The sequence below is a fragment of the Lagenorhynchus albirostris genome, chromosome 9 (genome assembly GCF_949774975.1).
Source record: "Lagenorhynchus albirostris chromosome 9, mLagAlb1.1, whole genome shotgun sequence".
Lineage (NCBI taxonomy): Eukaryota > Metazoa > Chordata > Mammalia > Artiodactyla > Delphinidae > Lagenorhynchus > Lagenorhynchus albirostris.
In genome coordinates this window covers 84,426,005-84,450,760 of record NC_083103.1, presented here as the reverse complement: position 1 = coordinate 84,450,760, position 24,756 = coordinate 84,426,005, and the positions used below count along the sequence as shown (strand labels likewise).

Genomic DNA, 24,756 nt, shown 5'->3' with positions numbered 1-24,756 from the left:
CTAATTTTTTCTTTCTCCTATATACTTAGATAATAAGAGATTTTTAATATTTTGACAAAAATTTCGAAGTCACAAAGCAGTAATTTTTCCCAGTGATTGTTAATATTAAGATCACCTGAACAGTAATTTTTACTATCCCACACTACCAGGCAAAACAGGGCTATCTGCAAATCTTTAATTTGAAATACACATATAAATGAAAAAAATATATATAAAATACATATAATTATACACATTATAATAGATGTTTTATCATATATTAATGTAATATTATATATAACACCATATGTATAAATGAAAGACATTCATTTATGCTATACTGATATAACTCAAATTCCATTAAAATGGACTGAAAGGAACAGACGTAAAATATTTTAACATGGGAATTTAGCCATAATTAGCATTAATTAACCTAAATAAGCCATCAACTTTTACCTATTTGTTCTTTTTCCTTAATAGATGTATTTATTTACAAACATCTCTATGGTTAAATATTTAGTACTAAAAACATCTTAAAAATGAAACGATTTGTCCGTTAGTTAAGGTCAGTTCAAATGAGAGCAGAGATACAAAAGAGTGAAACAACAGAAGCAAAGCAAGAGCAAAGGTGCTTCACCAGAAGTCTTCATTAAGAAAATATACTTTATTTTATATAATTGATGCTATATTCTTCTAAAATGTTCCGTATTTCTTCAATATTAACAATATCAACAAAATGCATTACTTAAGCACACATATGAAACGTGCTATTTTAAGAAAACCAAGTATTTTTTAAAATTTTACTTACTCTTAGCCACTCTACCATATTCTCTTCAATTTCACTATCAGCAGAGATGTCTAATATAAGACGTCGTGTCAAATGAGCTTTGTGATATCTCATAAAAACGTCTTTGTTTTGTACATATTTAAGTACCAAGAGCTGTACAGAAAAAAAAGTTACTTTCAATTTACATACATTCTTAGCCATCCCTCTCATTTAGACCTTTCTACATCCCCAATTGTCAAAATTCAGAAATTTATATAATCAAATACAGAGAGAGGTTTAGTAAATTGCCCATCTCTGAAAAATAACCAGTCCTGAAATACTACAATACTTTAATACTTCAAAAGTTAGCAAATTTGAGACTGTAACCAAATAACCTTTTAGTTCTTAGAAACATTAAGTTTTGAGATTTAATATAAAGTGTGATAAAACTTTACATGAAAATCAATGGTTCTTCCCCATTTTTTTCTTCTACATTTCTTCTTCACTTTATTCTAACGCTAATCTTCTCTCTAACCACCCCCCACTCCACCCCCCAGCTTTGCTGGCTGCACCATGCAGCTTATGGGATCTTAGTTCCCTGACCAGGGATTGAACCTGGGCCCAGCAGTGAAAGCAGTCTTAACCACTGGACTGCCATGGAACTCCCCCCTCTAACCCTCTTTGTCTATACTTTCTCTATATCTTTACTTACTAATTTTTTCCTCTTTGATATGATGTCCTTGGCTTATATCATATTACAATAACAAGCAGAGACAAATAAATATGAAAGCAACTAACTTTTTATCTACATTCATTTATCCCTGGCTATCTATTTTGGGCTCTCACAAAAAAAAAGAAGTGAAAAACTCCTGGTCTCTCAAATATCATTCCAAATACTACCAGCCAGCTCCATTTTCCCTTTTTTTGTCCTTTAAATACAAGCTAGAATTTAACTGACTTTTAAAAATAATCAAGAAAGGGGAAGAATTAAATACTATTTCCCTTTCTGGCAGCTACAGAATAAAAATTTTCAGTAAGAAAAATAACTGCTCTATAGAGATCTTGCACTGGTAAAATTTCATAATATTAGTTGCTTAGAGATATACGTTAAAAAAAAAAACTGAGGCTATCACAGAAAGCCTTATAAGCAAAACACAAATTCAAAGATAATTTAAAAATTTCAAGTTAAAAAAATTTTATGTACCACTTCTTTAAGCTTTGCTTCAATCTCTTCAGAGGTTAGTTTTTTGCTTAATGGCGTTTTTCTTAGCAACATGTCACAGTAATTGGCAAGCAGCTCAGGGCATTTTGATTCAGGCTGAGTTTTTAATCCCACCCTAAAAAAGAAATTAAGAGCAGTTGATGAAAATGACTGAATCTGCAAATATTTTTTCTAAAGCCAATTTTTCACAGATTTCTTATGTTGTATAGATCCAATGGGACTAGGGTAAGCAAGTCTACATCTAGGGTGCATAGTTTAAGGAGGCACTCACTCTTAGGTTCCCATAAGTGCACTTGGAGAACACTGAGAGTGAGACCTCCTTGTATTTTGTAACCTATGTGCCACCTTGCCTCACTCTAGTGGCAGCTTTGTCAATGATCTTTAAAAGATTTTATTAAGATGCTTCTAAAATAGTTTTGAAAAACTGTGTAAATCCTTGCATATTTATAAGTTAACATTTAAAACTTTTTTTTTAAAGCACTCAGTGTTCGATTTATTTGCAAGATGTCATACAGGTAGCATTCTCCCCTGTTTTTCACGATCTGATTCAGAACATCAATCAATTTATGTTAAAACTGTTACTTCACTCTTTGAGACATATCCAATGTAACCTAAATTTCACAGTGATATGATATATATCATCCTTCATTAAAAACAACTGTAAACAAACTTTCCTTAAACAATGAACTTACATCTCTATTTCACTTTCCTAACAAAACTTTAAAACGAGTGTATCATATTTTATGTTTGAAAGTCTTTCATTTATTCTTTATCACACTTCTCTAAACTATATATGTAAATAAATTTAAATTCAACATTTTAAAACTTCTTATATATAAAATTCAACTGTTATCAGAAATGAGTTGTCCAAATTATAAGTACACGACTTAACAAAACAACATAATTATATTGTGTGTGTATAAACCATATGCATATGCAAAATTTTGTCTATGAAGTGGATGAAACTTTTTTCCCCTCCAATTATGAATGCAGGAAATCATCAATTTTACTTCTACTTTTTGTATTTATAAATTTATGTCTTTTACCTAAAAAATCTTATTCATATTTATAGATAGGACTAGAAGAAGTTTTTCTTATAATGTTACTCAATTCATTGAGCACCTCCTGAGTTATTTGCTAAAAAAAATATACTGATCTAACAAAAAAAGTTATTTTTTAATAATGGATCAAATTAGCCATCAATTGTGTTGAAAGCAAATAATTAGAAACCATTTTGCAAAAGGATATAACATCTAGTCATTAGAAATTCATTTTCTGTACAACAATACCAATATTTCAAAATATTCCTTTCTTAAACAACTTGGAGGCATTTTACAATTCAAGGCACATACCATAGTAAGAATGAAGAGAGATATGCCTTTCTTTACAAAATAGGGAAGAGTAATTCTGGAAAGGAGAAGTGAAAGGAGAAACTGCAATACTTCCACCAGAGGGTTCAATTTCAGAAAAAAGTAGATGTGGAAATTGAGGATTTAGAAAGTGATTTCCTTAAAAGTAGCTACACTGGCATACTCTTGGGAATTCTTTCTGTATCCCTCGAGGTAGATATAGCAAGTCTAAAGACCACTAACTTACTTCATAAGAATATATCCATCTCCTCCAATCTATTCACATTGCCAATACCTAGCTAGCTTCTATATGAACTGCTGTAATAACTGCAGTAGTCTATCTCCCTTCCTCCAATTCAACAGGTTGAGAAGACAGTTTTCAGTCTTTTATTGTTGTTTCTTTGGTATTGTGTCATTCCCCCGATCTCTGGCTTTTTGTGTTTTGTTTTTTTCCAGTTTTTAGCTGTTTTACTATGATGTACCTAGGAATGGTTTAATTTGTAGTTATCATGCTTGAGATTCAAAGAGTTGCTTGAATACAAGTTGGCATCTTTTGGCAATTTGGAAAAATTTTGGTCAATAGCTCATGCCTCCTTTTCCTTTCTCTATGATTCCAATTACATATCGCTATAGATATTTTACCTTTTCTCAGGTAACAATTTCCACCTATTTGTCTATTAATATGTATTACTTACTCATTATTATTCATGATCTATTTAAGATTACTGAGATATAATTCACATACCATACAATTTATCCATCTGAAGTGTGTAATTCAATGTTTCTTTAAAGTATATTCACAAGGTTGTACAACTATCATCAAAATAAAATTTTAAACATTTTCATTACCCCAAAAACAAACCCCATACTCATTAGTAGTCAAATCTCATTTTCCAGCTATCCCTCCCTCCCAGTCCCTAGTTATAACTAATCGACTTTCTGTCTCTATGGATTTCCTTATTCTGGACATCTCATATAAATGGAAGCACACAATATGTGACCTTTTGTGACTGGTATCTCTTACTTAGCATAATGTTTTTATGATTCATCCAGATCATAGCACATATCCATTCATTCCTTCAAAAAATTATCCTTTTATCATGGTCAAAAGATTTAGCATATTAGCCATTTTAAGTGTACAATTCAGTGGCCTTAAGTACATTCACAATGTTCTGCAAATATCATCACTATCTATGTCCAGAACTTATTCATTATCCTAAACAGAAACCCTGTACTCATTAAACAATAACCTTCCATTCCCTCCTATCCCCAGTTCCTGGTAACGTCTAGTCTACTTTTCTGTATCAATAAATTTGCCTATCCTAGATACTTCATATAAATGTAATCATAAAAAATTTGTCCTTTTGTGTCTGGCTTATTTCACGTCTCAAGGTTTCACTCAAGTTGTAGCATGTATCAGAATTTCTTTCCTTTTATGACTAAATAAAATTCCATCGCATAGATATACTGCATTTTGCTTATCCATCATCAGATAATGGACATTTGGGTTGTTTCCATTTTTTGGCTATTAAGAATAATGCTGCTATGAACATTTATGTACACGTTTTTGAGTAGATATATGTTTTCATTTCTTTTGGGTATATACCCAGGAGTGGAGCTGATGGGTCACATGTTAACTTTATGTTAAACTTCTTGAGAAACTACAAAAGTGTTACCACAGTAGCTGTGTACCAACTATAATGATCCCAATCTCTCTCCGCATCTTCACCAACACCTGTTAATGTCTTTTTAATTTTAGCCATCCTAGTGGGCGTGAGTGATATATCACTGTGGTTAAGTTATTAATCTTAATTATTTTAAAGTCCTTATCTACTAACTCCAATAGTGGGATCACCTGAGAGTCTGCTTCTGAAATTATTTTTCTCTTAGTTGACCATAAATTTCTCTGCCATCACAGGACTAGTAATGTACTGAATACTACGCACTGCATATAAAAGAATCATGAAGGGGGAGAGGGATAAATTAGGAGTTTAGGATTAACACATACACATTATTATATATAAAACAGATAACCAACAAGGATCTACTACATAGCACAGGGAACTATACTCAATATTTTGTAATAACCTACAGGAAAAAAGAATCTGAAAAAAATATAAATGTATAACTTAATCACTTTGCTGTATACCTGAAATTAACAGAACATTGTAAATTAACTGTACTTCAATTAAAAAAAAAAAAAAGAATCACAGAGGCACCAGACTAGTTTATCTTCCATTAAGAATGTGTGTTCACCCTTTGTTCTGCTATGGCAGAGGCTGATCACTTTAATCCAATCAAACTATTTTGGTTCAAGGATGGGTTGTAGTTTTGGTAAGAATCAGTCTACCTCTGGTTACCCACTGAATCTAAGGAATGTCCCTCCTGGGCTTTCACTTGAGATCCTAGTTGAGTTTTGTCATTCCAGTCCTGTGTGACCACCAAAAGCTCTACTGTCCCCCAGCAGTACTGCTCAGCCTGAGTGAAACCTAGATTCTCAGTTACTTTTTTTCAGGGAAACACAGCTACAAAGCATCAGCTAACTTCTGAAGGTTCTCTCTCATTTCTATAACTTTCATTATTTTGTTCTAGTTGCTTCTGTAGCTCTTTGATAATATTAAAATGACTATTTCCTAAATTTACCTGATTTCCCTGATTGTTCTCAGTGGAAGCACTGGCTCACCATGAACTACTATATTCCTCCTCAGAAGTGACTCTCCCAAATAACCTGGATGATACTAGCAGCTTTATTCTTCTAGAACATTACCTCTACCACCTCCAATAGCTACAACACTCATGTTCTGCTGCCTGAATCATCTAATAATACTCATTTTATTCCACAGAAATTTTCTACTTAATCTGGAGCTAAAGACAGGATCTGGTCACCTTAGAATAAAAAAAATAAAGAGAAAGTAATCCCCACTTCTGGGAATTTAGACTGTAGAAACATATAAAATGGCAACTGTACAATATTATTCACTGGAGCACTATTATTAGTAATAGCAAAGTATCAGAAAATACTTAGTGTAGAAATAAAGGATCAATTAAATAAACTATGCTATATGTACCAGACATAACACCATGCTGCTATTAAGAATAACGAAGTTATGAAAAAAACTACAGCTAACATACTAATCAGGAATAAGACAAGGATGTCAACATTCACCACTGCTGTTCATCACTGTGCTAGAAGTTCTATCTAGAGCCAGAAGTTCTAGTTAGAGCAATTAGGCAAGAAAATTAAAGACATCCAAATTGGAAAGAAAGAAGTAAAAGTATCTCTATTCACAGATGTCATGACCTTCTATATATAAAGTATTAAAGAATCCACAGAAAAGCTACTAGAGCCAATGACTGAATTTATTAGCAAAGTTGCAGGGTACAAGATCAACACACAAGAATCAGTTGCGTTTTCATACGCCAGCAATGAACAATCCAAAAGGAAATTATATAAACAATTTCATTTATAATAACATCCAAAAGAAAAACATACCTAGAAATAAACTTAACCGAGGACATGAAAGCCCAAGCAGAGTAAAAGAGCCATCCTTGCAGGTCTGCAATTTTGCATGAGGTGTCAGAGCCACTAGAAAGGCCTAGCATCCAGGCATCAAAGACCAAACAGTTAAGGGGTGTGTTGACATGAAGGAGTGGCCATGTATGGAGTATGAGAGAAGAGACCAAATAGGTAAGGAGGGTGTCCATGCAAGGAGAAGGTACAACGGGAGGCATTAAGGCTCCAGTTGGATGAGGAAGGCATTCATGTAGGGGGTGGCCCAGTCTGGGGAGTCAGAGCCTCAGCAGGGTGAGGAATGCATCCACAAAGAAACAAGGCCAGGTACTGTAGTTGCAAATGCATATGTGTACCTTTAGCTTGTCCACTGAGAGGCTCTAGGAGCAGTGACACCACAATAGCAATTAATACACCTAGCAACAGATTTTGTCCACTAAATACCAACGTCCACTAAAAGCAACTAGAGCTCTGTGAAAAAATGGCTAACCCTGAGGCTAAGGCAAGGGAAAGTACAAAATGAATCCGGAAATCTTCACATCCCAAAAAGAAAGAAGAATTTACTTTAAAAGGACCCAGAAACCAGCTCCCATTAGTGAAATCTAGGATAATCTAAAACTCAAAACAAAGAATAAAAGTAAATTATGGGAGTTCCCTGGTGGTCTAGTGGTTAGGATTTGGTGGTTTCACTGCTGTGGCCTGGGTTCAATCCCTGGTCAGGGAACTGAGATCCTGTAATCCATGCAGCACAGCAACCCACCACCCCCACCAAAAAAAAAAGTAAATTATAGCCCATTGAATAAAAATAGTAAACTATGACTTCATACTGAGATGATAAATCAATGTACGAATTGAAAATTTAATGAGCAATGATGGGATCTTTACAGTTTTAAAGTACCTGTCAAAAAATACTTAATTACAAAAAGAAAAAGAATGAGTGGATAAGTCTGGCATATACCAACTTAATTAGGTAATCAAACTAAACTAAATCAGTACTGGGATAAATCAAAATCATGCACCCTCCCTCACATAAGATGCAATGACGGAAGTCCCTGGTGGTCCAGGGGTTATGACTCCGTGCTATCACTGCTGAGGGCCCAGGTTCAATCCCTGGTCAGAGAACTAGGATCCAGCAAGCCATGTGGCGTGGCCAAAAAAAAGATTCAATGAGAATAATAAACTTTCACTTCTGCCAAAGATGCAAACCTGAATCTAATCATAAAAAACATCAGATTAACTCACACTAAGGGACATCCTACAAAATAATTGGACTGTAATCTTCAAAATGTCAAGATAATGAGAGTCAGAAGAGAGACAGTTCCACACCAAAGAAATAGGAATATAAGAACTAAATGCAACACATGATTCTGCGATGGATCCTTCTGCTATAAAAAATACAACATTATCAATAAATTTAAAGGGATCTGAGGAGATGGTTATTATGCATCAAAGACAATTTTCTGACTTTGATAGTTGTATTGTGATTATATTTGTAGAAAATATACACTAGTGTACTTGGAATAATGAGCAACTTACTCTCAAATGGTTCCAGAAAAAAAAGTTTTAATGTATTTCCAAAGAGAAAAGGATAATAAACTTACAACTATATGTACGTTATTTCGACAACTGAGAAGAAAAGATTCCTTGTAAAGCACCACTTCACCAAAACTACAACTAGATTAAATTTAAAATATTGAAAAGCCTGTATCTATTAAAGAAATCGAACTTGTGATCAGTACCTGCCCACAGAGAAAACTCCCGACCCAAATGGTTTTACTAATGAATTCTACCAAACATTTAAGGAAGAAGTAATGTCAATTAAACTAATTCTTTTAAAACATACAAAAGGAGGGAATAACTCTCAATATTTTTTGAGGCCAGCATAATCCTGAAACCAGAAAAGGACAAATATCAAAAAAATGAAAATTGTACAAGGCACAAAGGCCAGAAAGAAAATGGTAAATCCACAAATATAGACAAAAAATATTTAACAAAACACTGGCAAATTAAATCCAGGAATATATAAAAAGAATAATACAGCACGACCAAGTAGAATTTATCCCAAGAATTCAACCTTGGTTAAATGTTTTCTTAAAAAAAATCAATGTATCCTGAAGAAGAAAAACGGAACTGAAGGAATCAGGCTCCCTGACTTCAGACTATATTACAAAGCTACAGTCATCAAAACAGTCTGGTACTGGCACAAAAACAGAAATATAGATCCATGGAGCAGGATAGAAAGCCCAGAAATAAACCCATGCACCTATGGTCAATTAATCTATGACAAAGGAGGCAAGAATATACAATGGAGGAAAGACAGTCTCTTCAATAAATGGTGCTGGGAAAACTGGACAGCTACATGTAAAAAAATGAAATTAGAACACTCTCTAACACCATACACAAAAATAAACTCCAAATGGATTAAAGACCTAAATGTAAGACTGGACACTATAAAACTCTTAGAGGAAAACACAGGCAGAACACTGTTTGACATAAATTGCAGCAATATCTTTTTTGGATCTACCTTCTAGAGTAATGAAAATAAAAACAAAAATAAACAAATGGGACCTAATTAAACTTAAAAACTTTTACATAGCAAAGGAAACCATAAACAAAATGAAAAGACAATCCACAGAATGGGAGAAAATATTTGCAAATGAAGTGACTTGACAAGGGATTAATCTCTAAAATATACAAACAGCTCATGAAGCTCAATATCAAAAAAAACAAACAACCCAATCAAAAAATGGGCAGAAGATCTAAACAGACATTTCTCCAAAAAAGACATACAGATGGCCAAAAAACACATGAAAAAATGCTCAACATTGCTAATTATTAGAGAAATGCAAATCAAAAATACAATGTCACCAGTCAGAATGGCCATCATCAAAAAGTCTACAAACAATAAATACTGGAGAGGGTGTGGAGAAAAGGGAACCCTCTTGCACTGTTGGTGGGAATGTAAATTGATACAACCACTATGGAGAACAGTATGGAGGCTCCTTGAAAAACTAAAAATAGAGCTACCACATGACCCAGCAATCCCACTCTTGGGCATATGTCCAGAGAAAACCATAATTTGAAAAGATACATGGACCCCAATGTTCACTGCAGCACTATTTACAATAGCCAGGACATGGAAGAAACCTAAATGTCCATCAAAAGAGGAATGGATAAAGAAGATGTGGTATATATATACAATGGAATATTACTCAGCCATAACAAAGAATGAAATAATGCCATTTGCAGCAACATGGATGGACCTAGAAATTATCATATTAAGTGAAGTAAGTCAGACAAATATTATATGATATCACTTACATGTGAAATCTAAAAAAAATTAATCAAACTTATTTATAAAACAAAGAGACTCACAGACTTCAAAAACACTTACGGTTATGAAAGGGGAAATGTGTGTGTGTGGGGGGAATAAATCAGGTGTCTAGGATTAACATATACACACTACCATATATATATGGTGCATATATATACACACAAATACATTATATAAATAATCAACAGGACCCACTCTATAGCACAGGGAACTCTACTCAATATTCTGTAATAACCTAAATGGGAAAAAAGTCTGAAAAAGAATGGATATATGTATATGTATAACTTAATCACTTTGCTGTACACCTGAAACTAACACAACATTGTAAATCAACTATACTCCAATATAAAATAAAAATTAAAAAGCAGAACTGATGTTTCCCTCAGGTTTCTTTCTGAGAAGAAATTCTGCCCAAAGATGTATAATAATTCCTGCCCAAGAATTTCCAGCCTGCTAGCCTGCCCTACAAACTTTGGATTTGCCAGCCCCCACAATTACATAAGCCAATTCCTTTAAATAAATCTCTCTTCTATCTCCCCACACCCCTCCCCCAAATCAATGTATTTCACCACATCAAAAGAATAAGGAAGAAAAACCTTCTGGTCATTTTAAGACAGAAAAAGCATTTAATAAGTCAACATCCATTCATTATCAAACTTTCAGCAAATTAGGAATTAAAAAAAACCCAATTAAAGGCATCTATGAAAAACCCTCACCTAACTTTGTACTTAATGACAAAATATTAAGGCTTTTCCCCTAAGCTTGCCAAAAAAGGCAAGGATGCCCACTCTCACTACTTCTGTTCAATACTGTACTTATGATCCTAGCCAGTGCATCAATCCAGAAAAAGAAATAACTGGTATAAAGATGAGAAAGGAAGAAATAAAGCTGCCTTATTCAAAGATTACATGATTTTTTACATAGAAAATCTCAAGAAATCTAAAAAAGAACTACTAGAACTAATAACTTTAATAAGGTAACAGGAGGTAAGATCAATATACAAAAATCAACCATATTTTTATATACTAGTAAAATACCAGAATATCAAAAGCACTCAAGGAAAAAAAAGAACAAAGTTATACCAGCTGACTTAAAGACTTACTGCAGAACTATATTAATCATGGCTGTTTGTAATGGCCAAAGGATACCCATTTAATTCAATGGAATAGAATAGAAAGTCCAGAAAAACATACATATTTTTAAGTCACTTGATTTTTCACATAAGACACTAAAGCAACCCAGTAGGGAATGGGAAGTATTTCCAACAAATGGTGATGAAACCACTTGCTATCCATACAGAAAAGAAAAAAATGAAAGTTAATCCCTAACTTACACTATATGCAAATATCAATTTAAGGTGGCTCTTAAATGTAAATATGAAAGCTAAAAATTATAAAGCTTCTAGAAGAAAACAGAAGGTTATCTTGTCCTAGTGTCAGAGGTAGACAAAGGTTTCCTAGACAAAACATAGAAAGCAAAATCCACAAAAGAAAAGCATATATCTTTTAAAGGACCTACATACAGAATATATAAGGACTCACAGCTCACTACTAAAAAGGAACAACCCAATAGAAAAAAAACAGGCAAAAAATCTGAACACTTTTTAAAGAAAATAAGAGTACCAAAAATACCAAAAAAGTGTTCAATATCAATAGACATGAGGGAAATGGGAATCAAAACTATACTGAGATAATACTACATACATCCAGAATGACTAAAATTAAAATGACAACACTAAACACTGGCGAGAACACGGATTAAGTGGTATTCTTATACTTTGCTGGTGGGAGTGTAAAACAGTACAACCACTTTGGAAAGCAAACCACTGTGATACAAAAAAACATGAATAAATCTTAAAAACACTATGCTGAGTTGAAAAAAGCTGTACACAAAAAGTACATATTGTATGAATTCCATTTATATGTAGTCCTAGATCAGGCAAAACTAACCTATGTTGAAATAATCAGAACAATAGTTGCCTTCTGGAAGGAGGTGGAACTGATTGGGAATGGACATAAGGTAATTCTCAAGGATGATGAAGATATTGTGTATCTTAATAGGGATGTAGGCATTTGTCAAATCTGACAAAATTATATACCTAAGATATGATTTATGGATATGACTGTAGGTAAATTTTACCTCAAAACAAACACAAAATTCAATTAATGACTGCATGCTAAAGTGTTTAGGGAGCAAAGTTTACTGATGCTTGCAACTTCTTTTGAAATGCATTTAAAAGTTGACTGATGGATGTATAGGGAGATACATATAAATAAATATACATATATATATATAAATATACATATAAAGATACATATACATATAAATAAAGCAACAGAGTGACTTTACTCTTCAGTTTGAATATTTTCATTAAAAAATGCTGGGAGTAGTGGAGAATAAGTAAGACCTTTATGTATTCACATGAAAAGATCTCCAAGATGTAGTGTTATATGTTTCATATTTATAAAGAGAACACAATAAATGCCCTTCTAAACAATGCCAATAAAACTGTATGACCCAGGTAGGTGTCTTCCACTGTGATGGCACTCAAATAACTTACACGGTTCAAAAAAATACGAAATGAAAATGATTTTTAAAAAAAAACAACAAAGCCCTGAACAATTACTTTTCCTTCTTGAGAAATGCTATTTTTGAATATTTTAGCATTGTGTATAAAATTTATTTAAGATTAAGAAAGAAGTTTTTCCAATTAACCTTTAGCACTACTTAGTACAACTCTGAAGATACTATAACTAGCTCAGATTAATTAATATTTCATTAACTTTTCATTTTCAGATTTTCTGTAATAGTAGCACAAATAAATCTATCTTACTTGAGATTGAGATCTCACCAATGAGAGATCATCTAAAAAAAATATATAAAAATTTACATTAAAATTGATTTCCCTTAAAATCAGTATGGTGAATAGAGTCATATTCTATGCTTTTGTAGGTTATAAAATAACTTTGGTGAATAACGAGGAGGGAAAAATCAAGAAGAGATTCAAAAAGATTAAGAACAAAACGTTTTTTACTTAAAAAAATAAGGTCAACATTCTTTGGTCATAGAGGAGATAATATAAAATTTAAAATCAAGACAGAATTTTTAATAATCAAAGGCGGCAAAAATCATAAAAGTTAAAAAAATGAAAAACAAACCTGATAGGATTAGGGAAACAGGGCACTTTGCATATCCAATAACATATAATACACTCCAAAAAATTTAAGAATTTTAATGTAAAAATTTTAAACATATGATTTAAAAGACTTACCCTTTCTGCTTCAAAGGTAATTCAAGTTTAAATATGGTAGCATCATTAACAACTGCTTTATATGCCTACAAATAATATAAAATAAGATACGAACATTATTTTTAATACTTAAAATAGATAATTATAATTCTAAAAATACATAAAATACAAATTAGTTTTTATTTTTAATGATGTATCTGGCCAAGTCAATGATTTCAACATGCTCTTTCTCATGTCATGATTATCATTATTCTCAAGTGAGGTATTAATGCTGCCTGACAACCATAACATTTTCTCTTGTCCACACATTCTCCTAGAAAACATTTTCATACCACCTCCTTTCTCTTCAAACCTCCAGTATTTCCTCTCCCATGCATACTCTCAGCTGATGATGTGGCTTCCTAATTCACTGAGAAAACCAAAGTAATCAGAATTCCCTCCTTTTTCTCCTGTATCATCAATTTTTCCCCCCTCCATTATTTCTACAGCCTCAATATGCATACATATTATTCTTTAAATCTTAAAAACTCTCTCTTGGCTTTGTCCACCTTCAGCTACTTCCCCATATTTCTCTCTCTCTAAGCTAAACTCCTAGAAGAATTATCTAACTCACTGTCGCTAATTTCTCTACTACCATTCTTATCTGAAACTGTTCTAAACAGGCTTTCACACTACTACTCCAACTAATCATTCTTGTCAACCTCCATGTTGCTGAAGACAATGGTTAATCCCCATCTTATCTGACCTATCAGCAGCATTTTAAAACAGCAGATCCTGCCCTCCTCCTGGAAAGTGCTTTTTCCACTTGTTTTCTAGCACAGCACTCTCCTGGTCATTCCACTCATTCGCCTCTCTCCTCAGGAAAGATGGCTGGTTCCTTATCGTTATGATAACTAATTTTAAAATGCCCCAGACCAGTCCTTGGATCTCTTCTCTTTGCTATCTTCACTCTTACTCTGGAGATCATAGCCACTGTCAGTGCTTTAAAAACCATCTATATGCTGAAGCTCCCAGATTTATTTTTGCAGGCCCGTCCCCTCCCTTAAGCTCCAGATTTGATGTTGCCATATGGATGTTTAACAAGCATTTCAAAGTTAACTTGTCCAGAACTGAGTTCCTAATCTCTCTTCAACCATCTCCCCAAAACCTGCTTCTCACAAAGTCTTCATCTTCCCTCATCTCAGCAAGCATATACTTCTAATGGATCAGAACAAAAATCTGAGTGTCATCCTTGACTGATATCTTTCTATCACATTCCACATCTGATTCCATTAGCAAGTCCTGTATAGCCTATTTTTACAATATAATCAAAATCCAACCACTTTTGACTACCTTCACCTACTATCGTTCTGGGCAGAGCTTCCATCATTACTTAACTGAATTACTTAAATCGATTCTTAACCCATTTCCTTGCTTCCTCTCTTGCCCCCTTCAGTCTATTCTTTTTGCAGCAGGCAGGTGATCCTGATAAAAATGTAAGTCAGATCCTGTCATTTGGTTCAAGATATTTCTATGACTTTCTATCCTACTCAGAGTACAAATGAAACTCCTTACCATGGCTCAGTCTTACATTATCTGGCCTCCTGTTATCTCTGACTACTTATCTCTGATTTCCTACTATTCTCCCCCTCACTCAATCCACTCTGGCCACAATGATCTCTTTCTTCTCTGGTTCTGGAACATGACAGGTATAATCCTGCCTTAGAGCCTCTGCATTTGCTCTCCCCTCAGACTAGAGTATTATTCCCTCAGAGAGCCACATGACATATTCCTTAATCAACTTCAATCTTGATTTGAATGTCACCTCATATAAAGCCCTTTGCAGGCCACTCAATTTAATATTTCAAATGATCTCATTACCTCCATACTCCCTTAACCCTTTTCCTACTTTATCTACCTAGGTACCTACCTATCTACCTTTCTTTCTACCCAAATATTTATCTAAAGGTAGACAGTAATTTTTTAAAAATGCTACTGGAGAAAGTTGATTGTGTTTTTAGAGTCTAGAAAATAATTTCACTTGGGAAGTAAGGAAAGGTAGTTGAAGAGGGGGAAAAACTAATGGTAATTCTAGTGATAGGTTTATGATATTTAAAAAGATACGGGGCTTCCCTGGTGGTGCAGTGGTCAAGAATCCACCTGCCAATGCAGGGAACACGGGTTCGAGCCCTGCTCTGGGAAGATCTCACATGCCGCGGAGCAACTAAGCCCGTGCACCACAACTACTGAGCCTGTGCTCTATAGCCCGTGAGCCACAACTACTGAGTCCTCGCGCCACAACTACTGAAGCCCGCACACCTAGAGCCCATGCTCCGCAACAAGAGAAGCCACCTCAAGGAGAAGCCAGTGCACCACAACGAAGAGTAGCCCCCGCTCACTGCAACTAGAGAAAGCCCACGTGAAGCAATGAAGACCCAACGCAGCCAAAATTAAATAAATAAATAATATAATAAAATAAATAAATTTATTTTAAAATAATAAAAAGATAATGACTCTAAGGATAATACTGTTTCATTATCATTATCCTAGACTATAATGATGGGAAAGAAGGTATGGAAAGCAAGAATAAATGTGATACAACTCTCACAAGAGCCCTATGAAAGGAAACAGGACAGAGAAATCAATTCTGCTTGGGATAGGATGTGGGGGGAGGCAGAGTATCAAGGAAATTCCAGGAGAAGTATACTTTGAGCTGAGTCTTAAAGGAAGGATGAATAAGAATTCAATAATATTCAAAAACAGGAAGACATTCTTGAAAAATTAAGAAAGCAACTTTCTAGCTAAATTCTGGTTCACAAGCATACCCAATGCTTACAAAAGCATATAAGAAACCAAATATAATATGGTTGCCCTCCACTGATGAAAAATCAGAGTTGCTAGGTTTTTTAGTTTGTAATTTAATAGCATCATGATGCAAGTTTATTAAAATTAAATTATGACAAGTGTTAACATACAGGAATATATACCTTGTCTCTTGCAGTAAGAAATCGTGGATCATCTTGAAAAGCTTCTTTGACAAGTCTACTAAATCTATTAAACAGTGTAAGTAACTGCTCAACATATTTCTCAGAGTCCTAAAAATAAAGTGTTGTATATTAAGTTGAGTTTAAAAATAAAATACAAAAAATGAGAAAATATAAACATAATTCTCATAACACACTATAGCTTTAAAATTTGGTAACTTTTCTGAAATATTTTTTTCTTATTAAGAAAGGTGTTCCAGCATTACTGTTTTGCCATCAATTTAAAATACCCGATTTTAAATACCTTATCCTGCATTTACAAAATAACTTTGATATATATCTATCATTGTCATTGAGGAGAACTTACAGTAGTAATAGTTTCAGCAGCTGCTACCATATCTGCCAGGCCTGCACTGATGATATGTTCCTCCAAGTCTTTCAACATTGGCTCTATCCCATTAGGAACTTTGTCCATTAATGAAAACATCAAATGTAATTCTGAAACGATAGAACACACCCATGTAATCATTTCATCCATCAGAACAGACTTTCTCTTTGATTTTTATCATGGATCTAGAATGCCTATGATAATAAGAGTGTGGGGAAATATTAGCTGGAAGTTGATAGCTTTAATAGTATTCTGTGGGTGCAGACTAGTTTAGGACTTGTTATCGTTAAGTACTATAACTTCCTGATCTACCATATCAGTCTGACAAAAATTATTTTTAAAAGAAACTCTAATTAAAGTGATCACACACTGCAAAACCCAACTCCTCTTAAAAGGTGAGTCATTTGACCTTCAATGCAATGGAATATATTTATTCTAAGAAATACAAAAGTCTACACAGAAAATTAGTTACATTTCATAAAGTAGATGCAATGTTAAATACACAATACACAGTCACATCACTAAGGGGTAAAATAATGTCCTCAGATTGTTCAGAGTAACAAGGTAATATACAACTGTATTCATAAAGAATTTTTCAGTTTGCAAAAAGCACTTTCTCCTATTAACCCATTTAATTGACCTTCACAATAATCTTACCTCACAGAATGGTTACCACTAAATAAATCCTTCTGAAGTGAGTCCACCTTGGATCAGACATAACTCTACTTAGTTTGGCATACAGAAATTCAAATATTTCATTTATGCCAAATGAGAAACTTGCTTTTACTCCAAAATACTTCTGAAGAGTGTAAGACTTAAGTGAACTGAAAAACGTACTTGAAAGACAACTAGAGATTAAATAGGACCTTGCAATTTTATGCAATGAAATCTAGAGAGTAATACATCAAAATGTTAAAAGTGGTTGTCTCTGAGTAGTAAGTATATGGGTAATTTTTACTGTATGCTTTTTGGTATTAATGTACTTGTTACCTCCCAAAACAGAACTTTATCATATTTAAGTAATAAAAAAATAACATTTAAGTAATAAAAAATACACTTCAGAAATCTTAAATTATAAGATATTTTGGGGGAGAGGGATGAAGATTACCAACATAGAGTGTTTTATTACTTTTTAAAAATATTTGCCACAAGGTTCCACACAAAAGTCAAAATACCTAGTTCTATCCTATACCATACGTTTACCATTTAAATTAGCCTTTAAAAGTAGCGTCCTACTTTTGGGAACAGATTGAAATTCGCATGTGAACGCACACAAACATACTGATACATAACGGGGAGAAATGCTTAAAATATAAGTTTATAAAGAAGATTTTCTTTACAGTGTTTCTAACTATGCTAAATATTTTTATCATTTTCTTTACGCAGTTTGCCATAACAGAAATACCTATGTATAAAAGAATGATCTAACAGCAATTTATTAAAAGTGATGTGCTTCAAAGATATCCTCTTAAAAGAGTATGAGAACTTTATGTGATGTTTTACCTACTTTCAGTTTCATTTCTCTTGATCATGCCTTGGCACTCTGCTAAGATAGTCTCTTTAAAGGATGTCACCAGGGCATTTACACAGCATTCCATGAGCTGAAATACATCAAAAATTGGTCAAGGCTATTATAAGCAACAATAAGGCACAGATCTATTCCACTCCATTTTGCTTCATAGTCCCACAAAACCACAATGTTCAACAACAGCAAAAAACTAAGAATACTGAAAGTAGATTTTACTTACCTTTACTAGAGGATTACTGAAGATGGATACTCTATTTTAGTTTACTAAAGCATACTTCCCCCTAAGGAAAAGGCTATAGAACTTAGGTTCTCTTTAGAAATTTTAATGAAAGTCCCCAACAAGGGGAGGAGAAAAAACTTTTTAATCTACAAAACAAACTGAAAAACTAAACTTTAATGAACTCTCATCTGGAGAGAACCTGTGTTGGAATTAGATTCTAAAATGCTAGAAGTATGAACATCCATTCAACACATAGTAGGTTTCATTGCTGTGAGCACCAAAGAAGTGTTAGGATACAAAGAATAAGCTATAACCTCTGCTTTGGAGAAGATCACTGTCTTATTGAGGGTGGGGAGGGAAGCAAACTTTAATAAATACAACTCAGTTAAGTGGCAAAACACACACACACACAAACAGAAACAAACAAAGGAACTACTATTTTTTTCTGGGTAGTTAAAAAGGTCTCATCCACAAGAAGAAATCTAAATTGGATATTGAAAAGTACAAATCTTAAAATGGATTGGGTATTCTAAGAAAAAAAAGCTGAATATGAAGAGAGTGGGAGAGAAAGGTAGACTGGAGCCAGATTATGAATGAAAACCTATGGTTTGGGATTTTACTCTATAGGTAGGGAAGGTTTTAAACAGAAGATAAATGTAATGAGCTTCTATTCCCCCACCAAGTCATTTTTAAAAGGTCAGTCTAATGTCAGCAAGGTAGGTGGTACTGAGTGGTGGTGGGGAGACTGGCAAACATGGCTGTTGAAAGATTGCAAGTTAAGATGGTCAGGGTCTAATGTTCTGGCTGGCTCCACTCCACCACTGCTCCTTCGTGTCATATATTTATTCTTCTTGCAGGTATCAAAATGAACAGGTTGTGATTACTAACACAAGGTACATTAAGGCTGATACCTCTCTTCTGAAAAACAGATCATTTGTCTGTATTAAGGAAGGGAATTGTGTGTGCCTTAAAAGTTCTTTGCTAAAAATTCCTCTTGGAATTGACATAATGTTGTTATATTACTGAAGTTAAATTTATGTAATGGAGATTCATTATATCACTGTTTCCACTTTTTAAAATGTTAAAAAAATTTCCACAATAAAAGGAATTTTTTCAGATCCCTCCCTCTATGAGAATTACACTAATGACTTTAAAGTCCATGTATGTCAATTTCTGTCCTAAGAAGAACAACATACATATGAAATAGTTGAGAAATTTCTGCCAGGGTGGGAAGCTCTGCCCCAATTACTGAGTAATCTCATTCTATACCAGCCCTGGAATATGCACAATGGAACACTCCCACCTTCGACAGAGAATAGGTAAATCTAACTATATACAACTAATGAAGAAGAAACAAAGTGTAATCAGATTAAGCTCTGTTTTCTAAAATAAGCTCTATTTTCTGTTTTCTAAAATAATCTCTGTTTTCTGTTTCACTGAAAATTTACACTTGAACATAATCTAGTTCAGGAGTAGTCCAAATTTTGCAGACTCCAAAAATCATCTGTCATGTGTTTCAAACTGTTGTGAAACAGCTTGTTTTTTTTTTAATATAGAACAGAACAAAAAAAAAATCAGAGTGCATCACATACAAAAACAATATTATTTCATAACATTGTTTCAGATATGAGCAAATAAACAAAGCATATACTAAGTCACAATAAAAAATGTATTTCTTATTGTGGGTTACAATGAGGATTTAAAGGAGAGACCAAGGAGGCTAGGTGTCCAGTGGTTAGGACTCGGGCTCTCACTGCCATGGGTCTCGGTTCAATCCCTGGTCAGAGAACCAAGATCCTGCAAGCCACGTGGTGCGACCAAAAAAATAACATAACATAACATAACATTACATAACATAACATAACATAACATAAACGAGAGGCTAAATTGACAAGATAGTTGAAGTAAACTGAGCAGAATTTGGTAACTGCTTAGATGAAAGGAGTTAGGGATATAAAGGTTACTGAAACACTTTCTAGCTTGAAAGGTTAAACAAGTTATTATAATAACAAATATCTTTTAATGAGCACCTACTCTGTAAATGCTTTACATACATTATCTGATTAACCCATATGTCATTTAACTCATGAAAACCTTATGAAGCAGATATTTAACATATGAGGAAACAAGCTTACAGAGGCTAAGTAACTTACAAATGTTACACAATTAGTTCATAAGGTCTTGAGCTGTAATATGAGGCCAGGTATGTGACTCCAAGCCTACAACTTTTGATACTACATTAAGAGAGCAAGTATATACTTAGTAATGGCTATGTGCTCAGAAATGAGTTAAGTGTTGTAAGGAATAGAGAAGATAAAACATGGTTTATACACTCAATGCTCTTACAATCCAGTTTGGGATATGTAACTATAGTGTATCTAAAATGTGTGCATACTTCATACATAACAGAGGTATATGAAAAGTTCAATTTCACCAATAAAGCAAAGAGATGGAAATAAAAACATTATTACTACACTATAAATAAACTTCACAAGGACAGAGACTGTGTTCCATCCAGCTATATATTCATGGACTCAACACATTTGGTGCTTGATAAATAACACAACAAATTAGCCTATAATTTGCTACTAAATCAAGTTGTAGAAACAATTGGTACAGTGGGAATTCAAATAACAGGAAATGGATGAAGGCTAGAGTATTTGGGGAGACTCGCAAGATGGGCTTTAAGAATTCTGAAGGATTTGAATAGGCAGAAAAGAAATGTAAAACATTACTTAAAAAGAATGAATCCAAGAAAAAAACGAATAGAATGAGGTATATGAATAAGAAAATATTCCTTATTGGGTAGAATGACTCCTACTGGACAGTATTAAGTTAGAAAAATAAGTTATGGCCAAATTATGAAGGGCCTTGAAAATCAGAGATAGGAAATCAAGATACTATGGTTTTTTTAATAAAGAAGTAAAATAATGAAAGAGTAGCCTCAACTCACAAAAGAAGAAATACAAATGGTCCATAATAAGAATAAAGTAGTGGAAAATCCAATGTTCTTAATGATAGGAACTAGCAGATGGATATTCCCTTGAATTAAACAATTAATGTCAATCCTAAAAAAATAAAGATACCCAGCCTCATTAGCATTTTGGGGGGAGGGGCTGCACCATGCAGCATGTGGGATCTTAGTTCCCCAACCAGCGATCGAACCCACGCCCCGTGCATTGGAAGCGCAGAGTCTTAACCACTGGACTGCCAGGGAAGTCCCCTAGTAATTTTTAAATGCACGTTAAAAAATATTTTAAAATCTATGACACTGGGAAATTGGCAAAATTAATAGACTGAAAAAACCCAGATCAGCAAAGATAAACACGTATATTGTTAATGGGAATCAGAATTACAACAACATTTCTGAAAATCAGTTTGGTCTTATATAGCAATCTGTAAAAGGTGCATACCCTTTGCTTCAGCAATCTCATTTCCAGGAAATTCCATTCTAATAGAATGCCACATGTAAGAAAGATGTATACATAAAGATTTTAAAAATATATCAGGATATAAGATATAAACATGTAAATACATTCCAGGAAGTACTATTTATTAAAAAAAAACATAATAATAACAAATAATAATGAAAATTCCCATCATTAGAGAAGTAGTTAGGTATATTATAGTACATATATATGATGAAATATATACAGGCAATAAAAGTAATGTTATAATATAGAAGTGTTTAGAGTAAAAATGTACATCATAACTTCTTTAAATGCTAGAGGAAAGGAAGAAAGAGAGAAAAGAAAGAAAAGATGGAATTCCCTGGAAGTCCAGTGGTTAGGACTTGACATTTTCACTGCCAGGGCCCAGGTTCAATCCCTAATCAGGGAACTAAGATCCTGCAAGTTGCACAGCCTGGCCAAAAAAAAAATTTTTTTTTTAATTTAAAAAAAATAAAGAAAAGAAGGAAAGGGAAGGGAAGGAAAAGAAAGGATAGGAAAGGAGGAAAGGGGAAAAAGGAAAGAAAAGAAAAAAAGGATCAACCAAGCAAGTATGACAAAATGATGATCATTGTTGCTGGCTAGGTTTGGAGGGTGGGGTTCATTACACTATTTTCTCTACTTCTGAAAATATTTGAAAAGTTTCATAACAAATATTTTTTTAAAAAATAAAGAGAAGGGCTTCCCTGGTGGCACAGTGGTTGAGAGTCCGCCTGCCGATGCAGGGGACACGGGTTCGTGCCCCGGTCTGGGAAGATCCCATATGCCGCGGAGCGGCTGGGCCCGTGAGCCATGGCCGCTGAGCCTGTGAGTCCGGAGCCTGTGCTCCGCAACGGAGAGGCCACAACAGTGAGAGGCCCGCGTACCGCAAAAAATAAATAAATAAATAAATAAAAATAAAGAGAAGAATCATGGTATAGATCCCTGTGTATTGAAAATCCTTTAGAAAACTATTTTATGTAGGCAAAAAGAAGAAAGGGAGGTTGCTTGATAGAGTTCTCTCCTTATCTCCAAAGAGTCTTGTCTTAACAAGAGGGTCAGTTTCTTGAGGGCAGGGACCATGTTATTCCTCTTTTGTATTTTTCTCCCCATCATTTACCAAAGTTCTACATACAGAGTCAACCCTGAGTATATACTTGTTATTTGAAAAATACGTCTTGAATGGAAAGGATAGTGATAAACCATCTCTCTCACCTTGTATTCCCTTTCTGTCTCCTTTTGCTAGCTTCCGTGAAGAAAAAAACTTTCTGCCATATGTCATCAACTCCTGTATTTTGCCTGAGATGAGCACAACTTCTAAATCCATAGCAATCTCCCCAGAGGTCTGCAAGGTGAAACACTTTAACTATCAATGTGCTTGATGTTTTACCTTCCTTTATAGCAAAACTCTTCAAAGATGATGCCTGCCATAAAACACAGCAGGCACTCAGTATTTGTTGAATGAATGAATGCATAGCTCTGTGAAGATGAGAAAGGTGGGATAGGTAGGCTAACTGATGTACTAGAGTCTTTTTTTAGTGATATTCAATTTGCACAATGCTACTTCACTGAAGTTTAATAAAAACAATAGGAACAGTTCTGATTTTTGTTAGTTATGTAATTCCCTATAAGTTATAATTTGCTTTTGCCTTAGCTATAAAATAGAGGAGTTGAATTAAAAATCATCCTAGATTACTCCACCTTAAGATTCTACTTTATCATTATCAGGTCTCTAACCATACATGGATATGGTTATGTATTCAAGAATTCATTTATTCCATGTGTGGTAGGCTATTCTCAAAATTAACTTCTTTTTTTTTAAAAAGGTTTTTTTAAACCTTTATAACCAGTGTTTCTTGCTTCACTTCTCAACTAGTTATACAAGTAACTCTCTACATAGACCAATGCAGTCAGTTAGACTCACCCTGACTTTTTAAATACCACCCTTAATATACTTAAATACTGAAGGTTAACAAGTACTTTACTTACTTTAATGTTAACAACTTATGACTTGTGACCTTGTTGCTAATTCCATTTTTTATCAATATTTTGCACAGGTAGCAAAATAGTGTCTATCTCTCTGAGAATCAGTAAGCAATGTCTGTAAACCACAGCCCTAACAGTAAAAACTACCATGCCAGGCACAGCACTTAATGTTTTGATATAGTAGTTCATTAAACACAAGTGGGTATTACCCCACTTTACAGTTAGGAAAACAAGGATTACAAAGGTTGAAGAAATTGACAAAGGGCACACAGCTGGTAAAATGACAATGGAATTCAAATCCTCATCTTCTTCCAACATGTATGTCCCTAACCAGTGTAATACACTGCTTCCCTATCAGAGCTCTGGTCAATGAGAAGAAATGAAGACCTGCCATCACCATTTCACTCTCTATTCCATTATTCCACTGTATAAACAATCCATTTTATTCTAGTGTTACTTTGAAGATAGGAACCCGTTCTACGTTCTTATCCCCACTAGCACAAGGCCTGACATAGTTTAGGTGCACAATAAATGACTGCTTTCAGGTAAAACCAAGCTATACAGGACTATCACCTAAAATACTAATAGCCACAGAAAAAAAATTTTAAGTAATTTTTAAAAATATTTTTTCTCATTCTTTTCTTACTGTTACGTGTCACTTTTCTGTCAATAATGCCTCTTCAAGCAGCACAGCTCTGAAGCCTCTTACCTGGTTTTACTAATATACGGTGCTCATTTGCTAGAGACCCATCCAGTGATAATCAAGCTCATTAGAATTGTGTTGGGGCTAAGCTGGATCTGGGTGGGGCTAAGTTGTTCTCCTATAAGCAAA

The 24,756-nt window shown here is 33.9% G+C and overlaps 1 protein-coding gene across 2 annotated transcripts in view; it reads right to left on the bottom strand.

Moving 5' to 3' along the window:
- The window catches only part of CUL5 (cullin 5), a 96,597-nt gene that overhangs the window by 12,614 nt on the left and 59,227 nt on the right, over positions 1-24,756 (bottom strand). For both annotated transcript variants that reach the window (XM_060160324.1, XM_060160325.1), the window contains 6 exons: positions 18,270-18,363; positions 16,742-16,872; positions 16,378-16,485; positions 13,433-13,497; positions 1,950-2,082; positions 788-919 (listed from right to left, as the gene is read on the bottom strand). In XM_060160324.1, the coding sequence (XP_060016307.1) occupies positions 788-919; positions 1,950-2,082; positions 13,433-13,497; positions 16,378-16,485; positions 16,742-16,872; positions 18,270-18,363 (663 nt within the window). The remainder of the gene's footprint in view (positions 1-787; positions 920-1,949; positions 2,083-13,432; positions 13,498-16,377; positions 16,486-16,741; positions 16,873-18,269; positions 18,364-24,756) is intronic.